We start from the raw sequence: 26,633 nt of genomic DNA, 5'->3' as shown, positions 1-26,633 counted from the left end.
ATCTAGTCTTGGTTTTTTCAAAGGTTTATCGCGACCACGGAGAATTTTTATAACAGCGTGGCTCGTTCTAAAAAAGATACGCCACGATAATTCCGATTCGGTGAAAAACCTGATACCGTTTCCAACATCTTTTTGAAGCGCTGCTTTTAACGACTTTCACTTTCCTTTTTTTTTCTATCCGTACGTCAATGACAACGTGAACGGTTCTTGTTCGATTGTCCGGCAGATTTTTTTCCAACACGTTACTTTATAGGATTACCTGTGTGTCGCACGATACGTTTCCGATAAACGAATTAGAGATCTTGAACAAGGGATCGTTTCCTTTTTTCTCTCTCATTTTTACTTCAACTCTCGGATAAAATACTGCGATATTTTTCGGTGGTGTTCTCCTCGAACGTTTACTATCAAAGCATCGTTAGCTAGCGGTCTCTTAGCAAGCTAGAGGTATGCTGTTGGTTCTCACGCGCTCCATACGTCAACCGTGTTAATGCAAATACAGCCCAGCACTACGAATAACAAGGTGCAATGTTACAGTTGGCGAACAAACTTCACTTGAGTTTTGAAACGGTGCAAAGTTCACCTCTGATGCGGAATTAACCCTTAGTAATCGTCGTTACGGGTAATAGCGGTACGTGTAATCCAATTGCGCCGAGTTGTTGCAGCTTAGATCGTGCAAGTCGTCCAGGTTGTTTTTTATCTATGGAAAAAATGTTGCCGCAAGCCACTGCGTGGCTCGTTAGCCAACGTTCAGCGTCGAATTTTGAATCGTCGCACCGACGAAATCACGCTCGGACTTAATTTGACAGGGAACACGGGGGATAGTAGGTAGAGGGAAGGGCGTGGAATGGAAAGCGGCGCGGTGTGACAGGTTATAGGAGTGTCGCATCGGTTAATACAACGGGACTAATGAGTCGGACGCATCGAGTCTCGGAATTCGTACACTCGGCTTTCGTTTCGGATACGGTCGCTCGAATTCACCTCTAATTAAGGCGTTAATGAAGAGCCTCGGGGAGAGTCCGATGATCACTTTCCTCTTTTAGTTGAACCCTTCGTGACTTTCCTGCTCGGCGACCACCCTCAGCAACGGGCATTCGAGGAAGGGTGGTCGATTGTCGAGCGGGAATTAATCCTACGCGCGATGAGCGATGCCTGGAAAGCACGGCTATGCACACGCATCCGCTATTGTGCGCCGGCGGCTTGCCCGTTAATTAAATCATACCTAAATAGGGAGCTTTGTTTTCCCTCTACGAAATTTCCAGAGATAAACTAACCGCGACACAGTTTGATGCTCTGATCTTGGTGGTTTGGGCGTTTTCACGGTCCCTTCTTTCGTGCTAATGCCAGCAGGAGAACGATGGATCAAAAAGTGGCAAATTTTGACCTCTTCGGGCACTTAAAATTCTAACGAGGCATCGTTCTGTAGATTCTATAGGATATCATACAAGTATAATCATTTGTGACAAATTCGTCGAGGATGTTATAAAAAATGTAGATGAATTTAACGGTGCACCGAAAAACAAATCAGAACTCTCTCGCTTCAAACGATCGTAACTTGGAAATTAAAATTCCAACACTGTTTTGCAAAGAGAAGTCAATATAGTTTATATTGCACGTAAAATTATATTATTCATATTGGTAATTGATAACGATAAAATGCGAGAAATTGAGGTAAAGTATCAAGATGCAAATATGTTCTTAATTATAAATGTAACTTCTAAGATAAGATGTAAGCTATTGAATACGAAATATGCTTCATCCTCTTATACTTCATCCTCCTCTTCTTCAGAGGTCCACCTCTTTCCTCCGAAAAAATATCGATTATATTCTTAATTAATTTAACCTGAACACTTATAGAATGATACTTCAAGCGCCTGACAGATTATTTAGCAGCTTTTAATTTCTTCTTTTTAGATGAAGACTCAAAAATAGCTACGTCTCTTTTCCTTTAAAGTTTAACGTACGCTTTCGTCGATGGATAAAGAGGCTTTCCAACGGCCCCTTTTTCACACGCACCGATATAGCAGTAGTCGTCTCGTGTAGTTTTTCGAAGGTCCTTAATCGTAAACTCGTCGAGCTATGAACATTTGGACACCGTTAAATTTCGATTATCGTCGAAGGCCTCGGGGGAAGACGAACGAGGACGGCAATCGATTCTCTCTTACCGATTTACCACGACAATGCAGCCACCCCTTCGCAGTCCAGCCAGCCTACCGCTCGTCGCCCTTTTCTGTGTTTGTTCGTGGAATATATGAACGCGGAAAGGAGGACAGAATGAATGTCCTCGCGTATTGAAAATTCCCTGTGATTGGGCGCAATTGATGAGATTACGGTATTGCGGACTACCTAGTCGCTACCGTTCGTGATTTCAGTTCGTATTACCGGCAGGCTAATGTACGCGCAAACGCAACGCGAATCTGTCGGATTAGTCGCTCGTGACTATCGATAATACTAATTTTCGATTCTCGTTCCTCGGACCATTCGGTCCGTCTGTTTCTGATTATGTCCCCGAGGATTATCTAGGATTACTTCTAGTTCCCCGAAGCCGCATCTTCGTTTAAATTATGGAATTTTGATGCGTTACGCGCAGCCTCGCTGTCCTTCAACTGTTCGATATTTTTTCTATTTTCATTTTCGCTTTCCATTTGTTGCATTCTGTTACTCTCGAAGCGGAAAAAGAAGAGCAAGGTATCATTGTTGAAGTTCATTTAGACGATTGAAAACAATGAAGTTATTTCAGGTAGGCTGCGTATTGTATCGTATAAGAGTAAAAATATCTGGAGAATATTTAAAATCCAATTTAAAGAGAAGCTGCCGGTTCGCCGTATTGTGAAAGAAATCCGCAGCTGTTTTTCCAATAAAGCCGAACTTCGTTTCTCCGAGTTCGAGCAGCTTCTCGCAATCTTTCCAACGGTATTGTGCCATCCTCGGTTCTATCGCGAACCAGTTTCTCCTTCTTCGCGTCGCACAATGCCTGACCGTTGTCTCCGGGCTAGAGGTCGATTTAAAACCGTGATTTCTGCGCGGCAAATCGATACCGTTTATCTCGACAATTCCCAACCGGAAAATACAATCGAAACAATTTTTACTCGGCTCTCGTACCGCTGTATTCCACCAAGTTTCTACAAATTGTTTAAGAAATCTCTTATCGAGGGATTAGTGCACTTTCCCAAGACCGAGGGGAATCGAATTTCTTTTATTTCTCTATCGTGATATCTCGTTCTTTCTCGATGTGCTTACGTCTATAGTTTCCACGATCCCGTGCATTACGATGATCGTCACGTTTACACACTTCGAAAGATCCCAATTAAACGCATACGTAGATCAACAGCGTGTTCGTGCCTGGATGCGCGATCGCGTTCTCTGGACAGTCCGTTTGGAAATCACGTACTCAGCTCCCGATGGCAGGAGAACGTCAACGCGCGATATCCCTTGGGAAGGACAGGACGTTGACGTATGAATTTTGGCTTGATCATGACGTTTTGCAAATAAAGTTAGACCGGTTCGGTGCGGTTCGGTTTTTAACGTATAATAATAGCGGTTCTGGTCCACTATTGGGAATCGTAACATCGCGTACGACGAAGTAGTCACCGGGGAAAGAGTGATCCCCGGGCGGTAATTAACGAGCGGTCTTCGCAGTCTTCTATTTCCCGGGAATGCGCGTTGTTTTGTTTTCTCTCGAGTTTACCGATTCATTATTTTCCCACCGCACCGCGTGATGGATCCCTTCTCGATAATTAGCATCGCGATTAATCACCGCGTTGTCCGGCACGACAGCGTTTGTTAAAGTTCATCCTTGAACCGCGCTTGAATTTTTCCGGACCGATCGTGAACGACAAGCAGCGGCTGGTTCTTTGGCGGCGAAACACTTGTCGCGTTTCGTGACCTTTGTTCCTGACGAAAAAGCAGCGAGGAAACGGCAGCGTGCGGCAATCATGAAAATCGAATGAATTTCCAGGCAAGGGCTGGCGGTCGCGCAAGAAGCAATTTCTCTTTCGGTACATGCACAAGACAGGTTTAATACATCTCGGGCGGTAGATATTCATACGTTTTACTTCACACGGCGAGCGTTGGTCGCTTTTTTCGCGAAAATCGGCACCGTCAACAGCAGAGCGGCGAGCCTCATCGTCGTCGAAGAAACGCGAGAAGAATAAATTTCGCCAGAAATAAAGCAGACGATAAAAATCGCTTGCGAAAATAAAAGCTAACCACGGCCGATTTACTTTGGAGGCTGATTTTCGCGTGGAAAGTTCTCCGTGCAACGAAGAAAAGACAGATTCTCTGGCCATGTTTTTTTCTTTCCTCGTCTTGAACCGGGACGACGCGAATCGCGGTTAGCAAATATCCCAGAACCAACCGCGGTTCGATTCGTATTTCTATTTCGGTAATCGCATCCGAGGCGCGGCGCGAACTTAAGCTCGTCCCGAGCTGCATTCTCTCCCAACGAATGAATTAAATTTATCGCCCATTAAAATAATCCGAATCGGTTAAATGCGATTATTTCCTTTAAGCAGGAAGCTTCCTTTAACCGAGATTCATATTAAATTTAAAGCGATCCGTATTGCGGCGAGTGCTTGAGTATATTTCACAAGGGGTAATCCAGTAAATCATTTCTATTTTCGAGCGTCTGCCAGAGCGACGTTGTACATTAATTTATAGTCCGCCGGCTTGGCCAACTTATTCATGAATTATCACACTTTTAAACGAATTTTCCCGAAGTAACAGGTTGGCTCGGTTCGCCTCAGCTCGATTCGACTAGGCGTTGATCACGCGGAAACTTTTCCTTGTTCGATCCATACAGCGCGAAATGCAATATCACGCGGTATCACCGTATTCCGATACCGAGCGTAACGCCGTTTTCAATCTTCTATGGTGCAGCCAGTGATCTTCCAATCTTTCCGAAGGAAAGTTACGTTCAAAGCAGCAAGTTCGATTAAGTGAAGCGGTTACGAGAATCGACGTGGTTGCGTAGTTCGTGTTTTATGGACGTTGCTTCTTTTACGACGGATCTTTTCGCGCAATCGCGTTAACACGCACGCGAAACGACGCTTTCCAGCGAATTGTTTCGTTTTTCTCTGTTTTTCGTACATTTCTGCTTTTCACCGCGCGTTGTCCTCGCGCATCGGATCGGTCCTTCTGATTGTAGCACGGTTCTTTGACGATTTCGAAATGAAAACGCAACGTCGCGCTTCAGTTCGGACGTTGTTTATCGTTTCTCGTCCTTGGTCGGAAACAGGCGGAAAGCTATTTTCACGGGGGAAGAAAAGTGACTCGTCTCGAAACGACTCGCTGGAATGCAATAAGAGACTAAAGGCGGCAGACGAGAAACTGTTTGCTAGCTATGAAAATTTTCTATTGGCTTTCTTCGAGGGTTCTTTCGTCGCATCGCGACTCCCTCTCGTGCCACGGCCTGACTCCGTCTATCAACTTTCTACGGGAAGAATCTTTTGTTTCGAATCAGTCGTTCCGCGTGCCGGTGCATTTACCTTCCTTTTGTCTCGCAACGAGATTCAACGCCATTGTCGAAAACTTGAAGATCTTGGGACTTAATCGGTGCGATCGTCGTCCATTTAGCTTGTTGCGAGTTCGCTGCGCAAACGAGGCGAAATCGATGGTAACAAAAGAAAATACGTACACCTACCTGCTGGCGCTTAACGGAAAAATCAAGGAAACGCAACGTTTTAATCCGTGAGAAACTCTGAATAAAAGAAAGAAAGAAAGAAAAGTAACGAAAAGGTCAACGTAAGATTAAAAACAAAGGCGGTTACCGAGATGGAGATGACGTTTAATCGTAAATCAATAAAATTAATGAATTAAATAAATAAATTAAAAATGTTTATACACATATTTATATATATAATATATATATATATATAATATAATATAAAACATAAATAGGGTCCCGAGACTGCTGGGGAGCACAGCGCATATCCTAAACGCCCCCTCCCTTCCATTTTTCTTTACGATCTCGCGAAGCCGTAACGTCGAGAATTCCGGAAGAGATCGATTCGCCATCGTGTCCGCCCAAAATATCATCGTTCCACTTTCTTTCTGGTAGCTGTCGGAAAAGACGCGTGTTTTAAGAGGGAGAAAAAAAAGTACCACACCGTGTAGCAAAGGAAGTCTCGTTCCGATGCGAAAACTAAAAACCGTCGAAGACGTGTCGAACGATTTTTCGAAAAATCGACAAATTTCGAAATTTGAGTTTGCCTTGAATTACTCGACCCAATCCAATCGTCTCGTTCGGAAAGTTCTCGACCAACGTACCCATTCTCTCTCCATTTCTCTGCTATCATTTTTCTCTCGCTCTCTATTTTCATTAACTATCTTAAGTCTCTGCTTTAACTAGCCTAGCGCGTATTACATTATCATATTTTACATAAAATCGTTTTTGCCTAGTGGTCTCTCTCTTTTTCTCCCTTGGTTTCTCTACCGATTGGCTCGAGTGGCTAATATTCTCGTTTCTCTCGGTGATATTTTTACATACGTAAAGAAGTTACGGCCCTTATCAATCGTTGTTGGAAAATTCTGGGGAAAAACGCGACCACGTCGCGAAGAAAGGAACAGAGTCGAAAGCGAAAAAGCGAGACGACCACCACCACGCGTCGATGATAATTTCGCCGGCGACCAGTGAATTACGATATTTATTCCGGTCGCGCGACACAATCGATCTACGCGAAGCGTTCTCGAATTGTCCCGATGGTCGCGTAAAAATACGAAGAAATTTTCGGCCAGACGTCCAAGTATATATCGCCTGTCCGAGGTTCTCGTTTCTGGTGTTGCGTCGTTAAGCCAGTTTTCGCGACCAACCTCTTTGCTCCCTCACTCGCAACTTTACGCTTCACCGGTGTGGCCTACATTTTCCAACAACGACAACAACGACGACGACGACGAAGACGAAGACGACGACGACGACGACGACGACGACGACGACGACGACGATGACTACGACGATGACGAATACGACGATGCTCCCTTCCATCGTCGCGAAAGAGAAGTCACCGAGGACGAGTAGCAACGGACGTTAAGCGTGCGATATTTGGTTCACGAAATTTCTCAACGAACCGATCGACGCGAAATCTCGAATCGCGTCTACCGTCTTTGATCTGGAACTATTCGAGACGGCAAGACTCGAAGCTGTCAAATATTTAGACGCGTTTCGAGATTGCGTTAATCCCGCCGCTGAAGATGGATACCTGCACGAAAGGTACCCTTTCGTAACCTTTAACCTCCTTTCTCTACGCGTGTTGCACACTCGTTTTTTTCTTTTTCGTATACTTTTACGTAGACGTATCGACCAAGACGATCTCCGAGCGTTTCAACCGTTCTCACGACGTCCTTCATCGAGACCCTGGGCTCTTTGGTATTGTTCTCCCGTAGAGACTCCGAAAAGTGCGACCTTCGAATGCTCTTCTGACTGCATCCCTTCCTTTTTACGTTCTCCATCGGTGGTTCGCGATCTTTCGAGGTCAAGCACCACTTCTGAATCACGAGCGTCACTCGAACGCTCTCTTCTGCCTTCCCGATATGAAACTGAAGGGGTTCGGGACAGGCGAGAATCCGCCATAACTCTTTCCCTTGCACACCCTCTGGTACGTTCACCTCTGTCTCTCCGTTTTCCTTTCACACGCGCGCGTACACACGGACACACAGACACACGCACACTCAAACGTACGAGAACGTACATGCTCTCCCGTTCGTTTCTTTTCTTCTCGCGAATAGAATTTCGATAGAGACGCGAGGCACGTCTCGTAACGCGACATTTTCTAATAGAGAAGTAACAATAGTAACGGCGGTAGAAGTAGAAGAGGAAGAATCGAGGGAGGAAATAGAGCAAAATAGAAGAAACTCGTCGAGGTGATGTAGAAACAGAAGAAGAGAAAGAAGAAGGTACGAATGCCCGGTGCCAAAAATTGATTTTGGAACCCGTTCCTACAATACAGAGGACTCGTTCTAATGCCCGACAACAACGGTTCCCGAAAAATCCGCACGTAGATTCGCTCCCGTGTTTGATTCTCTTTTTTTTTCCTATTCCCCTGTTCAATGTTCTCGTCGTGTATTTCGCTGCGTTTCCGTTCGCAGATATATTTCGCTCGATCTCGAGATCGATCGCGTTATTACAATCGCCTCCACGTTTGTTATTTTAGTCGCGCGTTGGCCCTCTCACGACATTCTTCTCGTGGGCTCGAAAGGCTGTTTCGACCGACTATACCGAGTACACCGAGTTCAACGTTAGAAAAGGGTCTACTCGGAATGGAAGGGCCCCGCGCGATTATCGCTAGCAGTAGTACGAGGTCGATAGTCCCAGCTTGCAGGAAAACGGCGCCCTACGCCGGTTGTACACACTTCCGGTGCTGATGACGTCCTTCGTCTCGCACCGCAGACCCGTGAAGCCTTCCGCGCATCTGCAATCAACGAAAGAAAAACATAATTAACAACGTGTCTCGCACGACTTTATTAGCAGCTGGTTATCGTTCGAACGAGAATACGAACGAGACGTAGACGCGTAAAAATTTCTCCGATTCGTCGGTAATTTTTGGTGTCGTGTGACAAGACGGGAGGGTGAAAGGAGGGGAGAGATCCCGTGCAGAGACAGCTCGATGTGTCCAAGACGTTTCTTTGGAAAAATAATGTTATGCCGACGTCGAGGTATTTATAGCACGGTTAACTAACCACGACGAGACGTACGAACGCTGGTAGACGTGTCGTTTGCGGCATTCGCGTGTTCGCAAGCCACAAGCAGAGGGTCATCAGCGTAGAATCAGAAATGTCCGCCCGGTTGCTAAACGATTTTACGCGTGTTTCTTCGTAATTACGTTTCTTTCTTCGAATATAGACTTCAATTGGAGCAAAACAAGAGATTTTCGTTCGAGTGGAATGTTTTCCGATTACCGACGAGTTCCCAGCAACACTTCTACCCTCGAGAAATTTTATTTGCGAAGGAATTTCAAGACGATACGGCACACGCGAGAGAAAAGAGGATCCAAGGAACGTGGATTGTCCCATTGATACGATCCTAGGGGAAATCAAGGGGAACGCTTTTGTCGTGGTTTCGCGGTCCGCGCCTCCGATAAAACATACTTTCGTCAGCGTCGAATTTGTAGAGTCCGAACCGCGCGTCTTTTCCACTTCGTGAAATCGCAAAGGTAAAATTACCGATAGAGCTCTTTGGTATTGCATGACTGTGTCTGATCGGAAGATATAAAGAAACGAAGATATAAATAAAGAATCACGGTAATGTCCCTCCAAAGGGACTGTCTGCTGTCGAATATCGGTTCCTGTTTAAAGCGTATTAAAAAACTGACAAGGAACACACGGTTAGAGCCGTTAACACGGTAAATACCTGCGAAAGTGCGCGACTCGTTCGCGCTATTTATTCCCCGGAGAACGATCGTGCAATAAGATTTTATAACAAACTTTGCCTGGCGATTTTTAGGACGGCCGTCCGCGACGATCCTCTACCATCGCATTTCTTTCCGTCTCTCTTTCTTTTCTCTCTCGTTTCCCTTCTCTGACGCCTCCTTTTTTTCTTCTCTCTTCGTTCGAGCAGCACCCTCGCGAATTTACGAGGACCACGTACTAAATATACTTCGCGGTAGATTTACCGTTGGACAAACCAGAAACAGCACCGGAGATAGTGCAATTTACTGTACCATTCACTTGAACCCATTAACGCTCGCTGGTAACTTCGGCTCGCTTCGAACACGTAATTGGCTTTCCATTGAGATTTATCGTAAACACGCGTGTTTACCGGCACGAGTCGCTCTTTTACACGCCATCGTTGAATAAACTCGTCGCGAATCGGTGACATTTCCAATATGAAAAGCATACAGCGGCCCTCCGCGTTCTCTGGAATTTGACCCTCTGGAAAGTGACGTTCTCGCGATTCGGTTGACGATTTCGATAACGAAACACTCGAACACTTAAGCTTTCTCTAAGCTTATGCCACGCGATATTGTAACCGGTAAATTTTCCATAGAAATTAACTCGAAGTCTAACTTCGTTAAACGAACGACAGTGCATTTGCGTTGAAGCACTGCACTGTCGAGTTAAAACAAACGACTTAATTCGACGATAGGATGGGACAGCTTGTTAATTAATATTTTTGACCGAAAGCTAGGTATAAACAAAAAACGCTTGCCTCGACATACAACCGGCAGCAGTCGTTAAAATCTGATCTTCCTGGATGACAGGTTTTATGGGAACGCGATTTCTCGGTTGAACGTAAACTGGTGATACCACGGTGTATCCTGAGCTCGATAACACTTCCACGGCGAGTACGTTACAAGTGCGTGTTGGAATATTTACGCACGCTGCTGACGCGCCATAAAAAAGGAAATGGTGAATTAAAATTCTTCGTTACGTTGCCATCATAAAAGTAGCCATTTCTCAGAATCGATGGTTTGCGCACGTGATCTTTAATAATTACGATTTATCGACTGTTCTACATACTCTTGATAAAGAATAATTTTAGGTCTAATACCCGGTATTCACGAGCAGGTACTTTATGAAATTATGAAATATACGATTTCGTTTGAACTCGATTGATCGTCGAAGCATAATTATTGTGCATACTAAAGGATTCGTTAGTCCGTTTTTCATGGTAAAAGCAGGAAACGGAATGAGACGCTAGATGAATCGCAGGAGTCTCACGATTGATCGCTTTCTTTCCGTCGCGCACATTGTATTCGCGTCTCTGATAACGCTAGAATGTCGTTCCTTTTGCTCCTTTTTCCACGGTGGTGGACAGCGAAACCCTTTTCCACTCTCGTAGCCAGAGCTACGAGTTAGCGAAAGTGTCAAACTTTCAACGAATAAAAAGTTGGAGAGGCGAGTATCAAAGCAGATTCTTTGCTAGAGTCAATCGCTTTAAGGACGTCCTTTATTAGAGGAAAATTGCTCCCGAAGTTTCTCGAAAGTCGTTTGCTTTTTCTCGCCAGTGTCCTCATGAAAAGGGTGACTTTTGTTTTTGGGCAGCAGTTCTCTTGTTTTTTTTTTCTCGGATAATTAGTAAATCGAAAAGGTGTGAGGGTCGAAGAAAGAGGCGAGACGAAAAGATTTTACCGTGCCTGGGCTTTTATTAACGAGATTCCAGATTTTATTAACTAATTCGACGGAACTACGCGGAGCTCTCTATCCGGCCGGGCTTTACAGGAAATTAATGGTGCAACGATTACAACCAACGGATTTGTTGAATCGTTTTATTATTAACGGCGCATCAGTGAACCAACGTGCAGCACGGGGGAAATATTCGTTTTTAAAAGCTCCGCGCCGTTGTCCTGTCCCAGTTGGGGAAAAAAGCTTGTAAAAATAACCGAAGGTACGTTTGCATTTGGAGTGGAGTGTGCGCATCCCGAATTGTTGGTGCGTCGGCGGAAGTCTTAACCACGTTTCTGGCGATGGCCGTCGGAGACCGAGGCAACTACGTATATTACGATCGCAAAATTAAAAGCAGCTTTTTATACGGGTTGCTCCTCTACGTGTAGGAATATTTAGGTTTAGAAAGTCAATGTCGGTTGGCTGTGTGCAGTGAGAAATAGAAAGGGATGAAAGAGGCGCAGGGTGGTGGTTTTCCTCTGGTATTAATTCCCATATATGCCGCGAGTGAGGCTCAGTCTGTAACTACACCAGGACGCGCAGCCATGTATACGGTCCGTGGCTCGAAAGAAACTTTTTTGCGGTTTACTTAATTTAATAACGCTCCCGCGGTACGCAATTTCAAAGATAACACTTTAAATGGGCGGGGGCACGAGGCTCACCTCTTTCTCTCGCGTTCAGCCCACCCTTTCTTCGCGCTTTCTGTGTTCTTCCTTTTTTTTCTTTTTCTCTTTCTGCCAGCTCTATCTTCCTTCTTCCATCACCGTTTTTATCACCTTCTGTCTCGTTTTCCGCCCGCCTCTCTCCTGCTAGTTTCTCGGCCCGTCTGTCTGTTTCTCTTTGAAATTATTCGAGCGTGCGGAGAAACGCATGCGCGCCTACCCTCGCCATTCGTGTCTCTGAATGTGTGTAGAACGACTCTGGTTATAATGTACCGTACTTTATTTCGAAACACTCTCTAGCATCCACGCGGGGCTAGCTGGTTGCCTCTTCCACACCCCTTCTTGTTACGTGGGCCCGCGCCCTACTCCCTTGGCGGATAGTTTCCTGCGAGCAAAACTGGGTTACTCGTTTGGTCGTATGGCGTTTCCATCCACCGGGGCGTATACGTATTCCTACCCTCTTGGCATTTCCAACAGGGTTCGAGCAAAGTTACCAGAAGTCCCTCTCAACCTTTCAACCCCTTCGCCATGGACTGCTATTTTCCTTCGCCGAGACATCCATTTACAAACTGACACGTAATAAATGTAACGCCCATTAACGCGATACGGTGATCACAATGAAATTGTGATCTCGTCCGAACGTTTGTTTCTATAACGCCAAAGGGTTGCTTTCTCTTTCGACTTATTCGCTGGTCGAGGAAAATTGGGAATCGTTCTTCGAGCAACGAAGCCGTCAAGCGAATAGTTCCTCCATTTGATGAACGACGCAGGCAGGAAGAATCGATTCGTTACTCTTAATCCGGTGTCTTTCAACGGTTCACCCTTCTCATCGTGATATATGGCGATCACAGGGTTAATCGTAGTCCAAGTAATTAGCGCGAAGTTTCTCTGGTCGACAGCTGTCCGGGGTCTCTAACCCCCTTGAAATTTGCGGTCAAATCTCTGGACTGGAATTCATAATATCCACATCCTGAATTATAGTTACATTAGCGAAAACGTCGAACCAGCTACTCGCAGTCTCTCAATTACCTTAATCTAGGAGGAGTGGTATCGCGCGTAGTCGGATCGATGAACCGACCGAAAAAACGGCGAAAGAAAACGAAGAGCACGGGGAAACAACGAAGAGGGGGAGAGATACGTTTCTAGATAGGCTGTTGCCGGGTAGTAACCAACCCCTGTCCATCGAAAAGGCACGATTTACGTGGCGCGTTTATGTCAAGGAGGAGCTCGTGAAATAGTCCAGCGTCGACGAATAGTTGCTGGCCGTTATAAGTAGATTTATGCCGAACCATAACCTTCGGACGTGGTATATGGAAAGATAGGGGAGGGATGTCACGGATGGGGAGGATTCGATGGAGGGAGAAGGTGGAGGGAGAGGTGACTGCTGGGTCACGAGGGAAAACCCTGATGTCCCGAAGGGTGCCAGCTGGCGGGACAGGTTACTGTCTGGGAAATTGGGACGTCGGCTAGAGCCGTTCACCCTCGATCATTTTCCATCGTTGCGCCATTGCCTGTTAGCACCGGCCACCAGGAAAACGCTCGAATGCCGCTAGAGGTGATTTCTGCTGTTGAGTAACCTCAGCCCGGAAGTTCGGTTATTCCGTTCCGTTCTTACCGAAGCGAATCAGCCGAAACTCGAATTTGCTGGAATTCGTAGGAATCCGTTGGACCGATGACCACGAAACTTGATTCGACGATTTCTAGATGTGGTGCTCGGTTACATTTCGCTCGGTGCTTCTACCGTTACCCTCGTCGATGATCGTTGACGTTCAACCAAAATTTAACCGAAGTTTCGAAAGCTAACGAGGTCGCGTTATCTCGAATTAGCAAGTTGAACTAACTTCGTAGTAAGGGATCACGTCCTTTTATGCAGTTAATCGTGAAAATCGATTAATTAAACGCACGTTAAATACACGGAGCGAAAAAGACAGCGTATAGGAGACGAGATTTAGATAGGTTTCGGGAGTCGTGCGGGTCTAACCGTGTCGAGAGGGGATGGACTTTTTCAGCGGTTGAAAATATAGTGGAGAAAGTTTCGTCCAACTTCGCCGGTGTACATTCAATAAAGCGACCAGCCGGAAAAATTCCGAATATGTTGGTGAATAAAAACGGTGCTGGTCCAGAGGAGTACGGCCGGCGGACGAATAAAGTCGGGGGTGAAAATTTTACGAGCGTTGACTTACGATCCATGCCAGTGTCCTTCTGCCATGGCGCGGCACGTCGTTTAGCCTTCGAACGGTCCTCGATCTTTCTCTAATTAATTAAGGAAGCGTTTAATTAAGCGAAACGACCGAATTTCGCGCGGTACGAAACTACGACCGGCCCCGAGTAAACCTTTAAGAATCGGCGCGAGCAACGTAATTAGCCGGGTTCTCGATATATTCTGGTGTTCAACCTGAATTAATTTGCACGAGACACGAGTTTCCACGAAGCTTCCTCTTTACCGCGTTGTTGAACGCGTCGCATGAAGCAACTCCGGCTCCAGCGAATGTAAATGGTGTCACGCTTAAGGGCGGTGAATTAAATCGACGTCGATATCTGTTCGTTGTTCATTGCACGCGAACGCGTGTAATTATTAATAATTATTTAATCGGAGCATCGATGACGCGAATCAGCGAGCGTAACCGCGCATCGCGTCATACGCTGTTTCACGGATTCGCTATGCCGCACTGATTTGCGGTCACGATCGGCCGGCGGAATCGTCCACGATTTCGTAATATTTATATTCGATGTCGGTGAGGGCAAGCCGATTGGTAGGCCGCATCAGGAAACCGATTAATTACTTCGAATGGCTGGCCGTGACTGATCGAAATCCAGTGGAAATCCGCGTTGAAAAATCGGTGGCCGTGGAACGTCGCACGCTACATAGAAAAGCACTTCGATCGGATTGGTCTGGCTGCGACGAGTCGTTTGATTAAGTTTCCGTTTATTACCCTCGTGGACGAGATCACGTCGAGTTTTCCCTCATTATTATTCATTTTCCCGTGGCCGACTTACGCGTCCACCGAACTCGATACCGATTCCGGTTAATTTCGTACCCCGTAAAGCGATATTAAAATCCGCAATGACGCTGATGTTTTTGCCTTCTAAACAGACAATATCTGCGTATCGGTGTATACGTGCATGTTTAAAACACAGCAAAATAAGCAAACACCTCTTTCCGTGACTATTAATGTTACCAGTTTTAAGGATGGCGCGTTGAACGCGATGATTTAACTCTTTTTTGTTATTAACTTTTCTATCGCTTTTATCGTTATACGAGGCTAATTTTCAATTGAAATTTCGCAATTGAAACTCTCAGATTCAAATTCAAACATTTCCTAGTCGAAATAAACGAACATAACGACGATCAAATAAGAAGCTAAACGAACATGTCTGGTTTTCGTCTTCGACTTGTCTTGGTTTGCGCATCTTTTACCTTGGATTACTATTTATTGGCATACCTTGAAAGCCAGTTGCCGTGGCGAGAAGCGGGTTTGCGTCGGACAGCTCTATTTCCTTAAACGACGGTTCGAGGTAGTTACGGGGTGGAAATGTCACGCAGCCCGCAGCTAGCTGGTCCTAGCCGATCCCGGCTCAACTTCCGCCTCTACATGTGTTGGCCACATATGTCACCAGAACTAACTTTTCAAACCCCGCTCGCTCTCCTATATAACCCTCCTTACACATTTCGCCCCGAGAGAGTCGCCACCGATCGTTGGGTCAACATATCCACCCGGAAAGTTATCTTCGCCGACCGAGATATTGATAAAATCGAGACGGTTGTTTACCGTTCTCCTCGCCAACTCGACGCTTCCGCTAATTATTGCTCCCGTATGCTTTTCAGTTTCCGCTTTTAACGTCGTTTGCGAGTACGTCGTTCGACGATGATGGACAATATGTATATCGGTTCTAGTTGGAACCTTAATGACAGAAATACATATATCGAGCGTAATGTGAGTATCGATCATAATTTGGCAAACTGTTCCTCGTCGATAAATAAAATGACACAGTTTGGAAACTCTAGTCGTCCTAAGTAGTTCGTAGGTATTATCATCTAAAGGTTAATCGTTCAGTTGGTTTCCTCCACGAAAGTTTCGATATCGATTGCGAATATCTTTTCAATCTATTTTAGATTTGCAATGTATGCATAATTCATAACGGCCGACGAGAGCGACTTGTTATTCAAAGCCAATCCGGATGCACAGCGTGGGGAATGGCACGAGCGTCGCGTACGTTTTAATACTTTGGCAGTTTGTCCATGATAATTCAATCGTTGAATCGACTGTAGACATTGTGGTCTTAATGCTTAGATCGCTACGTAACATCTGCAAGAGGTATTAATCAGCGGAGCCATTAGTCAGCGTTTCGAGTGTAAAACGCGCAAGCAATGCGGAGGGATGCACGTTAATTAATTAAGTTGCTAACGGTGCCGTCTTGCCGGTTCGACTTGCCAATGTTTTGCTCTGCCTTTGCGAATCGTCGTTATCGCCTACCTCTGCGTTTCCACGATTTCTTCGTGTCTCCGTTTGAAATTTCTTTGTCGCAAAGTCCCAAAAAACCATGCTCGCGTAAGCGAATATATTCTTGGCATTGTCGGTAGTTCACGCTAAAATGGATTTAATTGCACGATGATCGCGCAGAAATTTACGACAGAATTGTTTTTAATTTTATGTACCGTGTAATAATAAATCCTGGTCGATGGTCAAGATATAAATATCATACTGGTGTCGCGATTTCGTTCGATCGAGCTGTCGAATCTATCGATTTTTCGAGACAGACGGTTTTTAGAGACCGGAATCAGCGGAGGATCGGTTACGCGAATCCTTTTCGGCCGGATTTACGACCGCGAACTCCATTCAGAATTGGATTCGAAAATAATATTCGTAAGCTCACGCTGTGATCTAACTGGAATCTGCGTTAACGAAAACTCATTCATGGTCTGCCTTTATCAGATTCTATTTCGACAGTTCGAACGATCGCGCGAAAGGAAAACGCCATATGCACCAACTTGAAACCGCCCTCGGTGCTACGAGGGCATGCGGCGCGATGGAATATTCAGCCGTTTCCGTTTTTATTAGGTCCAACAGATTTGTTTCGTCTGGCTGTCGATTCATTTTTTCCTCTGGTTTCGGACAACTATCTCCGGTAGCCAGCTGTAATTCGACTATAAATTTCGTATCGGAGTTGCACGTATCTCGAGTGGCAAAAGGGTCGCAAGTTCTTTTTATATTTCGACCCCGCGTCGTTCACCGGCGTCCCTCTTTCCGTTCCGCGTTACTCTTTGTCGCCTCAAAAAATTTATTCGCTCCTCTCGATGTTCACCGACGCGCTTGCCTCTGTTTTTCCGTCGCGCGACACTCGTTCGTCGAAAGGTAAAATCTACTCGTTTCGACCCTCGATCGACTGCACCGTATCGATTTATCCGCGAAACCTCTTTCCGTGCGGCTCGGCTTTATCGTTCCATGTTTTTTTATACTTCAGCTTTTTTACTTCGGAATGGTCTCTCTGATCGAGAGAAGCCGAAAGCGCTGACTAGAGCTCGCTCGTCGTAAAGATAAGAATCGTATGACTGCGACTTCTTTTTATTCCCAGAATGTTTCATTATTACAGGAGAATTAAAGAAATCGAATACGATCGCTCGCGGCACGCGTTCGATATTCGAGAATAAGGAAAATTCGTTCCGCTATCTTGGTTTTAATCGTTTGTTAAAATGCTTTTTCCCTTCCCTTATTCTTTTTTCTCGCATTCGCGATAGGTTGCAGGGGGTTAGCAGGGGGATGATGGAGAGCTTACGTAATTCGACATCGATATAATCTAGCCCGAGGGACATTCAGCCGGTAGGAAGGTGCTTTTAAACTTCACGAGGTGTAAATCTATCTTTACCGGCAAGCGTGCCGGTATAAATCAAGCGCGAAGAAAGCGATCGTTCGACGATAATCCGATGGATTAGTAACGTTCGGTCAGTAGCCGTATTTTCCATCCCTGAACAAAGACCCGCGAAAGCTCGGAGAAGCTTTCAACGCGACTGTTCCATTTTTACCAGATTTTTTCGAGGAGTTACACACCTTCGGGAAAAATACGTACAACGGTTTTGCGTGGAACAGTGCATGCTTACGATTCTCATTTTCTGGCGTAATCCTTAATTAAATTATGAACCATGAGCTACGCCCAAGTTCAGAGATAGAAAAGGAAGGCGTGTTATTTCGAGTCGTAACAAAGTACACGGTCTCTCTCGAACAACCGGGAATAACATTTTCTCATTCTCATAATTTTTACTTTGCGAAAGAATGGCTGTAGCTACGTATTTCAAAATTGTTTTCGCAAAAGTATCGAATTTCGTCGATGCGAAAGGACAAGCACGCGTAGAGATCAACGAACGTTGTCCCGTGGCATCTGCCAGTGGAATCTATGATAATGGAATACGCGAGCCGCGTTGCGAGGAAAATACGTGCACAAAGGGTTCGAGCGTGCGTTAACGTGCGGCTCCAATGGCCGAGCTTTGAATTTATTAAAATGCACACGAAATGCATGATCGTCGATGAACATGCCGATCACGGTGATATCGCCCAATATTAATAAAAGTTCGTCGACCAAAGAGAGCGACAGACTCGGTAAAAACAGGTTTGTAAATATTAGCGGCGAATAATGGATCGTATCCCGTAGAGCGATCGATTTTTTAAAGGGGAATGAACGATTGCGAGGGACGTTCGCATTCTGATAATTACAGACATCTGGTTGAAAGCAGGCTAGCGTTCATTATGGAATTGATCGCGGCTGATGCGACACGGTGCGGCGCGAATTCACCGCCACGCGAGAATACGTGAAACGTCGAGAGGCAGCGCGAGGGGTTACGCCGCGCCGTTCTGCGCCGGGTGAACGAAAACCGGGCGTGAGATCGAGAAAAATAGAATCGTTTCCCTCCTTTTCCTGTGGCTCGACTCTCTCCACCATGGGCCAGGTGTATCTTTTTGGCGGTGCGATGAGATTTTTGGCTCGCGATCAAGTCTCGAATGTTTTGGCTAGCCGTGGCCACGGTACCGTCTTGTCTGCCGTGTTACCGCGTCGCGAGAAAAAAAGCTTGATTCGAGCTTCCGCGCGACCGACGGGCTCAGAGAGGCCAAATTTTATTTTCTCTTCGCGAAGAAGACGACTTCGTCCAGGACTGTAACGCGAGACAACGACACTTCGTGCTTCACAGCTTTGCGTTTGTTCGCCAGTCGTCGCGCGTTCTTTATGCAAATTTCCCTCGGACGCGATCAAAATCATCGACGCGCGCGCGACCTCTCTCAGCGGAGGGCTTTAATTTCGCCCTGCCAGTTATGTTATTTATTTTTCTGCCCTGCGGAGAAATCAATACGCGCCGTAATGCCAGGCCGACGTTTTTCCACGACGCAATAAAATTTCCACCACAGCCACCTCTGTGCCGTGAAAAAATGTAGCGGAGGATGTTCTCACAGTTTCTCTACAGCGCTCGAATCACTGGCTCGCTCGATATTTTCGATTGGTATCATTGCGTCGCTGAATCGGAATAAATTCGAACGTTTGATATTAATATTTGCGACAGGAGGAAGCGCGTTATAATGTAAAGAAAACGTCGAAAGATTGACATGGTAGGTATTTTAGTCGCGTGCCTTCCGGAAAATCGCGAGAACCGTTAGATATAGTTTTGAGGCTGTAAACGGAAGCGACTTGTCTAGGTTGGCCGCGCGTCCGGAAAAAGCAGCGACGACAAAGATTTCGCGCGAAACCAGAAACGGCAACGGGACGCCGAGAGGTGAGAAGAAGCTCTATTTTGTCTTCGCGAGAAGACACGTTCAGACAGGAGTGTAACTCTTCTTCGTCGTTGTTCGTCGCACCGGTAGTTCCCTTCTCTTCCATCGTTCGACCATCCCAGCGTATATTTTCGTCGTTGGTGCGACGTGGAAACGAGCGCGAGTGCCGATTTGCCAGAGTTTTACGTGTCAAAACGCTTTATCGTGTCGGTTGCGCGTTCGCGACATCCTTCCTAGCGATTTTCCACAGCGGCTGGAGTTTTCGTAAAGCCGATTCCGGCGAAGGGAGAGAGTGTCGCCGACACGCGTCGAACATTTCCTCGCGACTCGCGTACCGGGGGTCGACTAAGTGGATCGGGTTAGGGGTACATCGAGTGGGTTACTGAAACGCCATTCACTACTGACGTTTCGATTTGCGTTCCGTTTCTCTTCCTTTTTCTTCCGCTTCTCTTCTCTCTCCCTCTCACTCTCAGTTAAGGGAACGTCGTCTGTAGGCGATAGGAGGCTATACAATGTGTGGATTTCTTTGCGGTGAAATGGGTTGCTAGAACGTCGATATCGATAAGGGAGCTTGGCGTGATTCGCGAGAATTTTTTAAAAGTCAACGACACTACGAAAGGAGAGAGAGAGAGAAAAGGGGAGAATAGGGAGAATCATAAAAATTTTTAATGTGCGAGCACCGGCCCGGTTAATGAAGACTGTAACCTAAATGCAAATAGGTGACCGACAATTGTTTAGCAATGTATATGGATGAGTATGGAAGTTTGCTTTGGCCGGCATGAATATGGAGATGATAGTTTAATTATATGTCACGAGTTGGCGTGTTGTACGGCTGTTTGGGGCATGAAGGGATCCTCGCAATTTGAACGCTTATGCGCGTCGCGCTTTTATTAATTTCATCCCCATTGGTCGCTTGACGAGCTACATTGGGACGTATCACAGTTGTAGAGATGTCGCTTGGTAACCGCGGTGAATTTGCAAACGGAACAACACAAAGAGAACGTCCAATATTTCATTGCGTCGGACCCCGTAGCTCTTCCCGAAGCTTCGACCGAGTAAAGATATCACGTAACATCATTAAGAGTCGCAAAGATAATCTCGCTCCCTTTCCAGAGGAATATACGGCTGCCGGCTTAGTTGCGGCTAATGTGTGTCTCCTATTTACGTATGCTGCACGGCTAAATAAATCATTATCAGAAAGAGGGAGAGAGAAATAAAGGGAAAGGGAGGAGATGCAAAGCGGCACTCCTTGAATAATACAGTGTACGATGGCGGGTGGACGACTGGATTTTAGGTGGCTTACGGCGGCGTAACGGAGCACGCAAGCACCGAGGGTGACGTGCCTGTGGTTTTCGTGGATTAATTGCCCATTCATAAGCCGCCCTTTGGACCTGCAAAACCTCGCCTTTCGTCGAACCAACCTACGACGCAAAGATTGAAAAGAGCTTCCGCCGGATAGCGACAGCTTCAAAACGATCCGATTCGATTTCAAGGCTTTGCTACATTTTCCAAATTCAGACGCTTCCTAATCGTTAAGTTGGTTAAAATTTCCAATTCAGTTCGGTCGGGAAACATCGAGGTCTGTCGGATTCTACGATCTTCTTCGACGTTTGAATTTTTACGCAAGAAAATTGCTCGAGACGGAAGAGGCATGAATGCCCATCACTACCTTCAACACGAAGATACGGAAAAGTAACCCTCAGGATGAATTATTAGGTTGCACGGAGGAACCGGTTACTTAAGTTTTCACGAGGGACTCGATTCACTTTTAACGAGGTTCACCCCCGTGAAGACACAAAGAAACGCGCCTCTCCGTGGCCAGGCGTCATGGTGATCTTGCCTACGAATTTGCCCGGTTTTTCGGCGAGTGTTTCGAGATTCCGAACGGCTTAACGAAGCTTTTTGTACTTTGAGCGTGGCGCGGTGTAACGCGCCTTCAAATCAGCTTACGAAAACCACTTTTCTCTCGTCGATCGAGTTGGAAAAGTTTGCCGTGACAAAAAACAAAGGACCTTTTTAAAGTTGGAGGATCTGACCGTCGAGAAATCCACGCGTATTGCCTGAATAAATCGTGGCAGAAGGTAGAATCGTTCCGCAAACTAAATCAGAATTCTCGTGGCTTTACGAATCCATCGTCTCTCTGTTCCCGCAACGATAAACTCGTTTCCCTTTCCGTGGCAATATTTTTTATATCTCAGACGTAGAAGAAATTTATGTCGCCCAAAGCACGAGAGGCTGATTTCCAGACAAGCCGATGTGTTTTCTAGAGGGTGTTTCCCGCAATTGCAGGGCTCGTACACCGTGTCACGTGAACGATATTTATACGTTCGATACGAGGGACGATAGGAGGCAAACGGTATATGGGGATGTTCGACGCGTTCGTATCGGGCATCCGACAAAAAATTTTCATAATCATCACGTGCCACTATGCGTTACAATGTCCTACTTGCCCAACCTTCCGATAATTATTATTATTACTTTTTTATCGCCGACATTATTTTTAATGTATTCATCGCTCAGGAAACAAGGGTGTTAGCGTTTGCAATTCACACAGAGAAGGTAGATTACGTTAACCACGAACGCGCACATATAATTGGTAGGTCTCGCAAGACCAACACCAAGACTTTCACGCAGCTCTTCTTTAACGGGCAGACGAATCTCCCGACACGTATGAAAATTAAAATTTTCTTGGCAAGAATAATCTAGACCGCGGCAACGGTTGTAACCTCAAGGGAATAACGTTACGATGCAAGTAAGCTACCAAGCGGTTAATTGAGTCGGTGAAATCGTCGCGAGACCTTCGTGTTTCGATACGAGCTGTAACTATTTCGCGAGAGTATTACGTGGCCCCATAAACCGTACTCGCGTCTATATATGTGCGTAAGCGTTGTATTTGTCAAGCCAGGAGCAAGGCAATACAGCAGCGCGTTTATCGGTTCGCGTACTGCTCGCCCGCTAAATTACGGAGGCCGTTGCATTGTAAATAGGGGTTGAAAGGGCTGCTGTGGAGTTTCCCCGACTCCGGCATTTCGAGGCGCTCTTGCGAACACTCGATTACGAACGCGAAGGACTGGCTACGAATGGGCGGTGTTCGCGCATTAACCGTTTTCTCGGTCAAAGCGACGCGTTCCGCGGTTCTTCGGAAGTACGGGTTCCACGTCCGCGCGTTTCGAGGACACGGTACTTCTGCCGCGCGGGAATGCGGAGCCTGATCGTTCCTCTCGTAGTAAACCGTCTGCGGCAGACACGTTGAATTTAGTCGGCACTCGGTACACCCGAAGAGACAATAAGCTAGTGGTTTCTCAGGCAGTTCCGGAAAATTGGGGCCGAGCGCCTCGTATTTTCGCGGTTTTACGCGATCGCAGTGGACCAACTAGGACAGCTCGAGTTCGTCCTCCTCTCCGTCGGTTTCCGGAAATTGTTCTCTCGAATACGCGGATCTAAGATGTCGGGGTAGGGGCGAGATTAAAGTCGGAGTTTTACGGTAGTCACGATTGGAGAATATACGCAGCGGCCGGGAAACGAATGGTGATCGCATTCCGAAAGTTCGAACTATGCCAAACTAATCGCCGATCGGCTTCGAACGTTTCCGGCTCGTGGTCTGAATGTTAAATGTCCCTGAACGCCGAGCCGGTCTGCACGTTACGTCTTGCGGTCGTCAAGGAATCCGATGTCTGACTGCTCTTCGTTCCCTGTAACTCCGTAGCACGAGCTCTTTCGCTGGAAGCTTCCTCTCGTTGCGTTCCAGCGGCAACGTTATAGCAGACACGTAAACTCGCGCGATTTCACTTTACCGTACGTTTCATTTTTCTCTCGTTATTCGTGGCAGACACGCGACCGCGTACCACGTGTCGTGAATCGCCGAAGCATCTCGAGCAGAAACGAGCAGAAACCACGAGTGGATTAATTGAATTTCGAGTACTAATGAATTCTCGCGACCCGATTAATTTTTCGCCGATGTTGATGCACTGTCTCGCGTCGTCGTTATCGTTTCGTATGGACGTCACCGTCGCGATTTCACCGAGCTTATTATGCTCGGAAATTTGAAGAGGAATCGTTGATGGAATTTTGATACTACGCCACTACGCTGGCGGATCGTCCCTTTTGCCGCATCGACGTAATCTTCTTGCAAAGTTATTTTCCTTTTAAAAAGACTCATCTGCCCCGTAATTTTCATCGTCTTTATTAGCGAGCCTTTTCAAACGAGCGCGAACAGAATCCGCGGCAAAGGGAAACGAAAAGCGGGACTCGCTAGCAGAAGCCGTGCGCCAGCTTTCATCGGTTTTAATTTAACGCCTACATGAAATTCAAACGAAAACTCCAATTTAAATGTATAGGTATATGCCATTTTACTCACAACTCTAAGCGGGATTTCGAGTTCTATTAAGACGTCCATAGCGTCGTTCAGAGGCCGCCGCCGCTTTCTCCGTTGATTCTTATTGTTTCCTCTCGAGGACGTGCTTTTTTTCTTTCGCTTTTGTTCCGTTCCATTAGACCTGTTCGCCCGAAGTTGCGTGTTTGCCCTGGAAAAACGCGAAGACAAACAGCGAGACGACAGGGGGCGCGTTATAAACCGTTGCTCCAACGTAATGCAAACTAACAGCGTCGTATTAGATGTGACAACGTTCGCTCACTCTTCCTCTTTTTTTCCTTGCAACTCATGAAAAATATGGGCCAAGTAAAACGCCGAAAATGCACGCTTCACGCGTCTCGCGAATCTGTCCATCCATTATTTTAACTTTTTAGTCGGTTCCTTTAGTTCCTCCGTACTTTTGTCTCGTTTCGTACAATGCAGCAGCTGGATAAATCGGACGCATCAACCCTTCGTTTTTCTCACTTCGAATCTGTAAATTACAACGCGGTCTCTTTATCCATTGACGCGATCCATCCTCGAGATTAAGTTCGGTATGACGATATCAAAGATGAAAGATATCTCGCTAAGAATCTCCATCGATTAAACGCATCGATCCGTTTAGCAGATCGAACACGGTCGACTGTCGCGGATGTCGCTGCTAGCACGATAGCGTATAGAAAATGTCGGCGTTGAAGTCGGTCGATGTCGTAGTGTGGTCTACATTTTCATACAAAAGTTCGGCTCTTTCCGTTAAAATAACGAGCATCTAAAAAGGAAGAATTCGTATTCGGGGAGATTCGGTGGCGAGCGGGCGGTGCCAGATATGCGTCGCGTTGGTCCACTTTGTGCGACAGCTTTTGTGCGTATGCAGGTTGAGATTCGAGAGACGCGGTCGTCAGTTGTCGTATATGGGCCAGGGTTATACGGAAACGACTCGACGAAGAAAAAAGCCAGCACGAGAGGTCGACAGCGCCAAGCAGTGGATATTAGAGGCTGTTTCTCGCTCTTTCTTCGCGTCCTTTCTTCCTTCCTTCCGGTTTAGCAGCTCCTGCCAGACAGGTCGGGACGACCTGATCGTTTCGCTTGAATAATCCGTTTTTTGCTCAACTTATCTGTCGCGAATTGCGTTATCGCAGCGCGTCAGTTTTTCGGCCTCTGTCGAATTACTCTGGCGATCTCTGCTGTCGAATTTCCCTTCAACGATGGATCGACCGTTGTACCATCCGACATTCGATATTTCGATAGAAATACGCGTTCCAAATGTTTCATCGATGTACGCCATATAATAGCAGGGAAGAGTACGCCATATAATACCATGCGCTTATTTTATGCGACGAAACCTCTGTCACTTAGGCGTTGAACGGCTTGGCCGCGAAAGAAATTCACTTGGTCGGGGGAAATTTCCTCGTTCGCTTGTCACGTACGTTTTAAAACGTTCCGATGAGAAATCGGCGAAAAGATGCGACAGAGTCTCGCCGTGGAATAAATCAAAGAGAAAAGAAAGCACTTGGTTTTCGGCGTCTTTCGATATCGGAATATCGCAGTCTTCGTGGCAAATGTCCTCGTCTGGAATCACAGGTTGTACAGGTGGAGGCGGGAATTGAATGGATCGAGGGTACGAGATGAAGTGTCTCGAGCAGCGAGATTTACGAGCATCCTCCCCGAGCTGGGTGAGCGCGAAAGCTTTGCATTTGCCGTGTATTTTGGTGAAGTGCCGCGAGGCTGACTGCGAAAGGGATTGGAAAGGGTGGTGGAGGCTGCAGCGATGGGACCCAGCTGCGATAAACTGGATGCTCGATTCGCGACACCGACTATCGTCGGTTCTACGCGCTGGAATTTTGCGGTACGACTTCAAACTGGGCCATCGACCCTGCGAGCCATTCTCGACCTCTCTTCTCTCCACTCTCGATCGTCGATCCGGACGATCCTGTTCGCTTTTTAGTAGGTCGTACGCGTCTTTCCTCCTCTCTTGCCCTTTAACGCTGCCTCTTACCGACGACGATTTCGAGCCGGGTTATAGCGAGTTTATCGAAATCACGGTCGCGAGGGAAAATTTATTCCGCGAAAAGACGAGTCACTGGAAATCCATAAATCGAGGATTCCCGAGATACGAGCTGTGATTTATTATGAACAACCGAAAGGAATACGTAGAGTTGCAGCCGGTGCCACGGGGAAGGAAGATTCGCGCGGCGGTCCAATTCAGCAAATTCGAAACGACATCCTTTATCTCGCGTGGAAACGTACGCACGACCTAATAACTAACGCTTAGCGAAAGAGTCGCTATCAAAATTTCGTATTTATGGGACTCGCGTCTCTCGTACGAAGCAACTCATTTTCCATGGCCGTACGAATAATAGAATACGAACGTGTATCTGTGTTCTGTTTGTGCCCTAGTTGGTTGCATGCAAGTAGACAATGCTCGCTGTACGCTCATTTGTCCATTGTCCATTCTTTCCATCGGACGTTTCTTTTTTCTCTCGGCCCATGTTCCTCCGGGGACGACCTGATTCCTCGATAAAGCCAATAAACCCTCGTCAACCGATGGCAGTGCGGTGTTGGTTGAGACTCGTCCATAGACCACAGTGTTTCCCTTTAGCCTCTCCGCTCTCTTTCCGCGCTGCTCGCCTTTTTCTTGGCTTTCTCGTCCTTCGAATTTATTTAACGAGCGGCTAATCAACGTCAAAGCGCACCGACAAAAAGGCCATTGTCACCCGTTGAGCAGTGCTTTTTTTCGCGCGACGTGGCGCGGCGTGGCACGCGGCGTAGTTG

The 26,633-nt window shown here is 46.5% G+C and overlaps 1 protein-coding gene across 2 annotated transcripts in view; it reads right to left on the bottom strand.

Moving 5' to 3' along the window:
• vn (membrane-bound neuregulin protein vein) overlaps positions 1–26,633 on the bottom strand; it is a 198,524-nt gene that overhangs the window by 13,063 nt on the left and 158,828 nt on the right. The window contains exon 5 of one of the 2 annotated variants that reach the window (XR_011172800.1): positions 8,344–8,402. Coding sequence is in view for 1 of the 2 variants with exons in the window: in XM_069110959.1 (XP_068967060.1) it covers positions 8,276–8,402 (127 nt within the window). In the remaining variant the exon portion in view is untranslated. Of the gene's footprint in view, positions 1–5,819; positions 8,403–26,633 lie in introns of those variants that run through there. The other variant, XM_069110959.1, reaches the window with a different exon arrangement.

Source organism: Bombus flavifrons, chromosome 4 (genome assembly GCF_040668555.2).
Source record: "Bombus flavifrons isolate JBK064 chromosome 4, iyBomFlav1_principal, whole genome shotgun sequence".
NCBI lineage: Eukaryota > Metazoa > Arthropoda > Insecta > Hymenoptera > Apidae > Bombus > Bombus flavifrons.
This window is presented reverse-complemented; position numbering and strand designations above follow the sequence as displayed.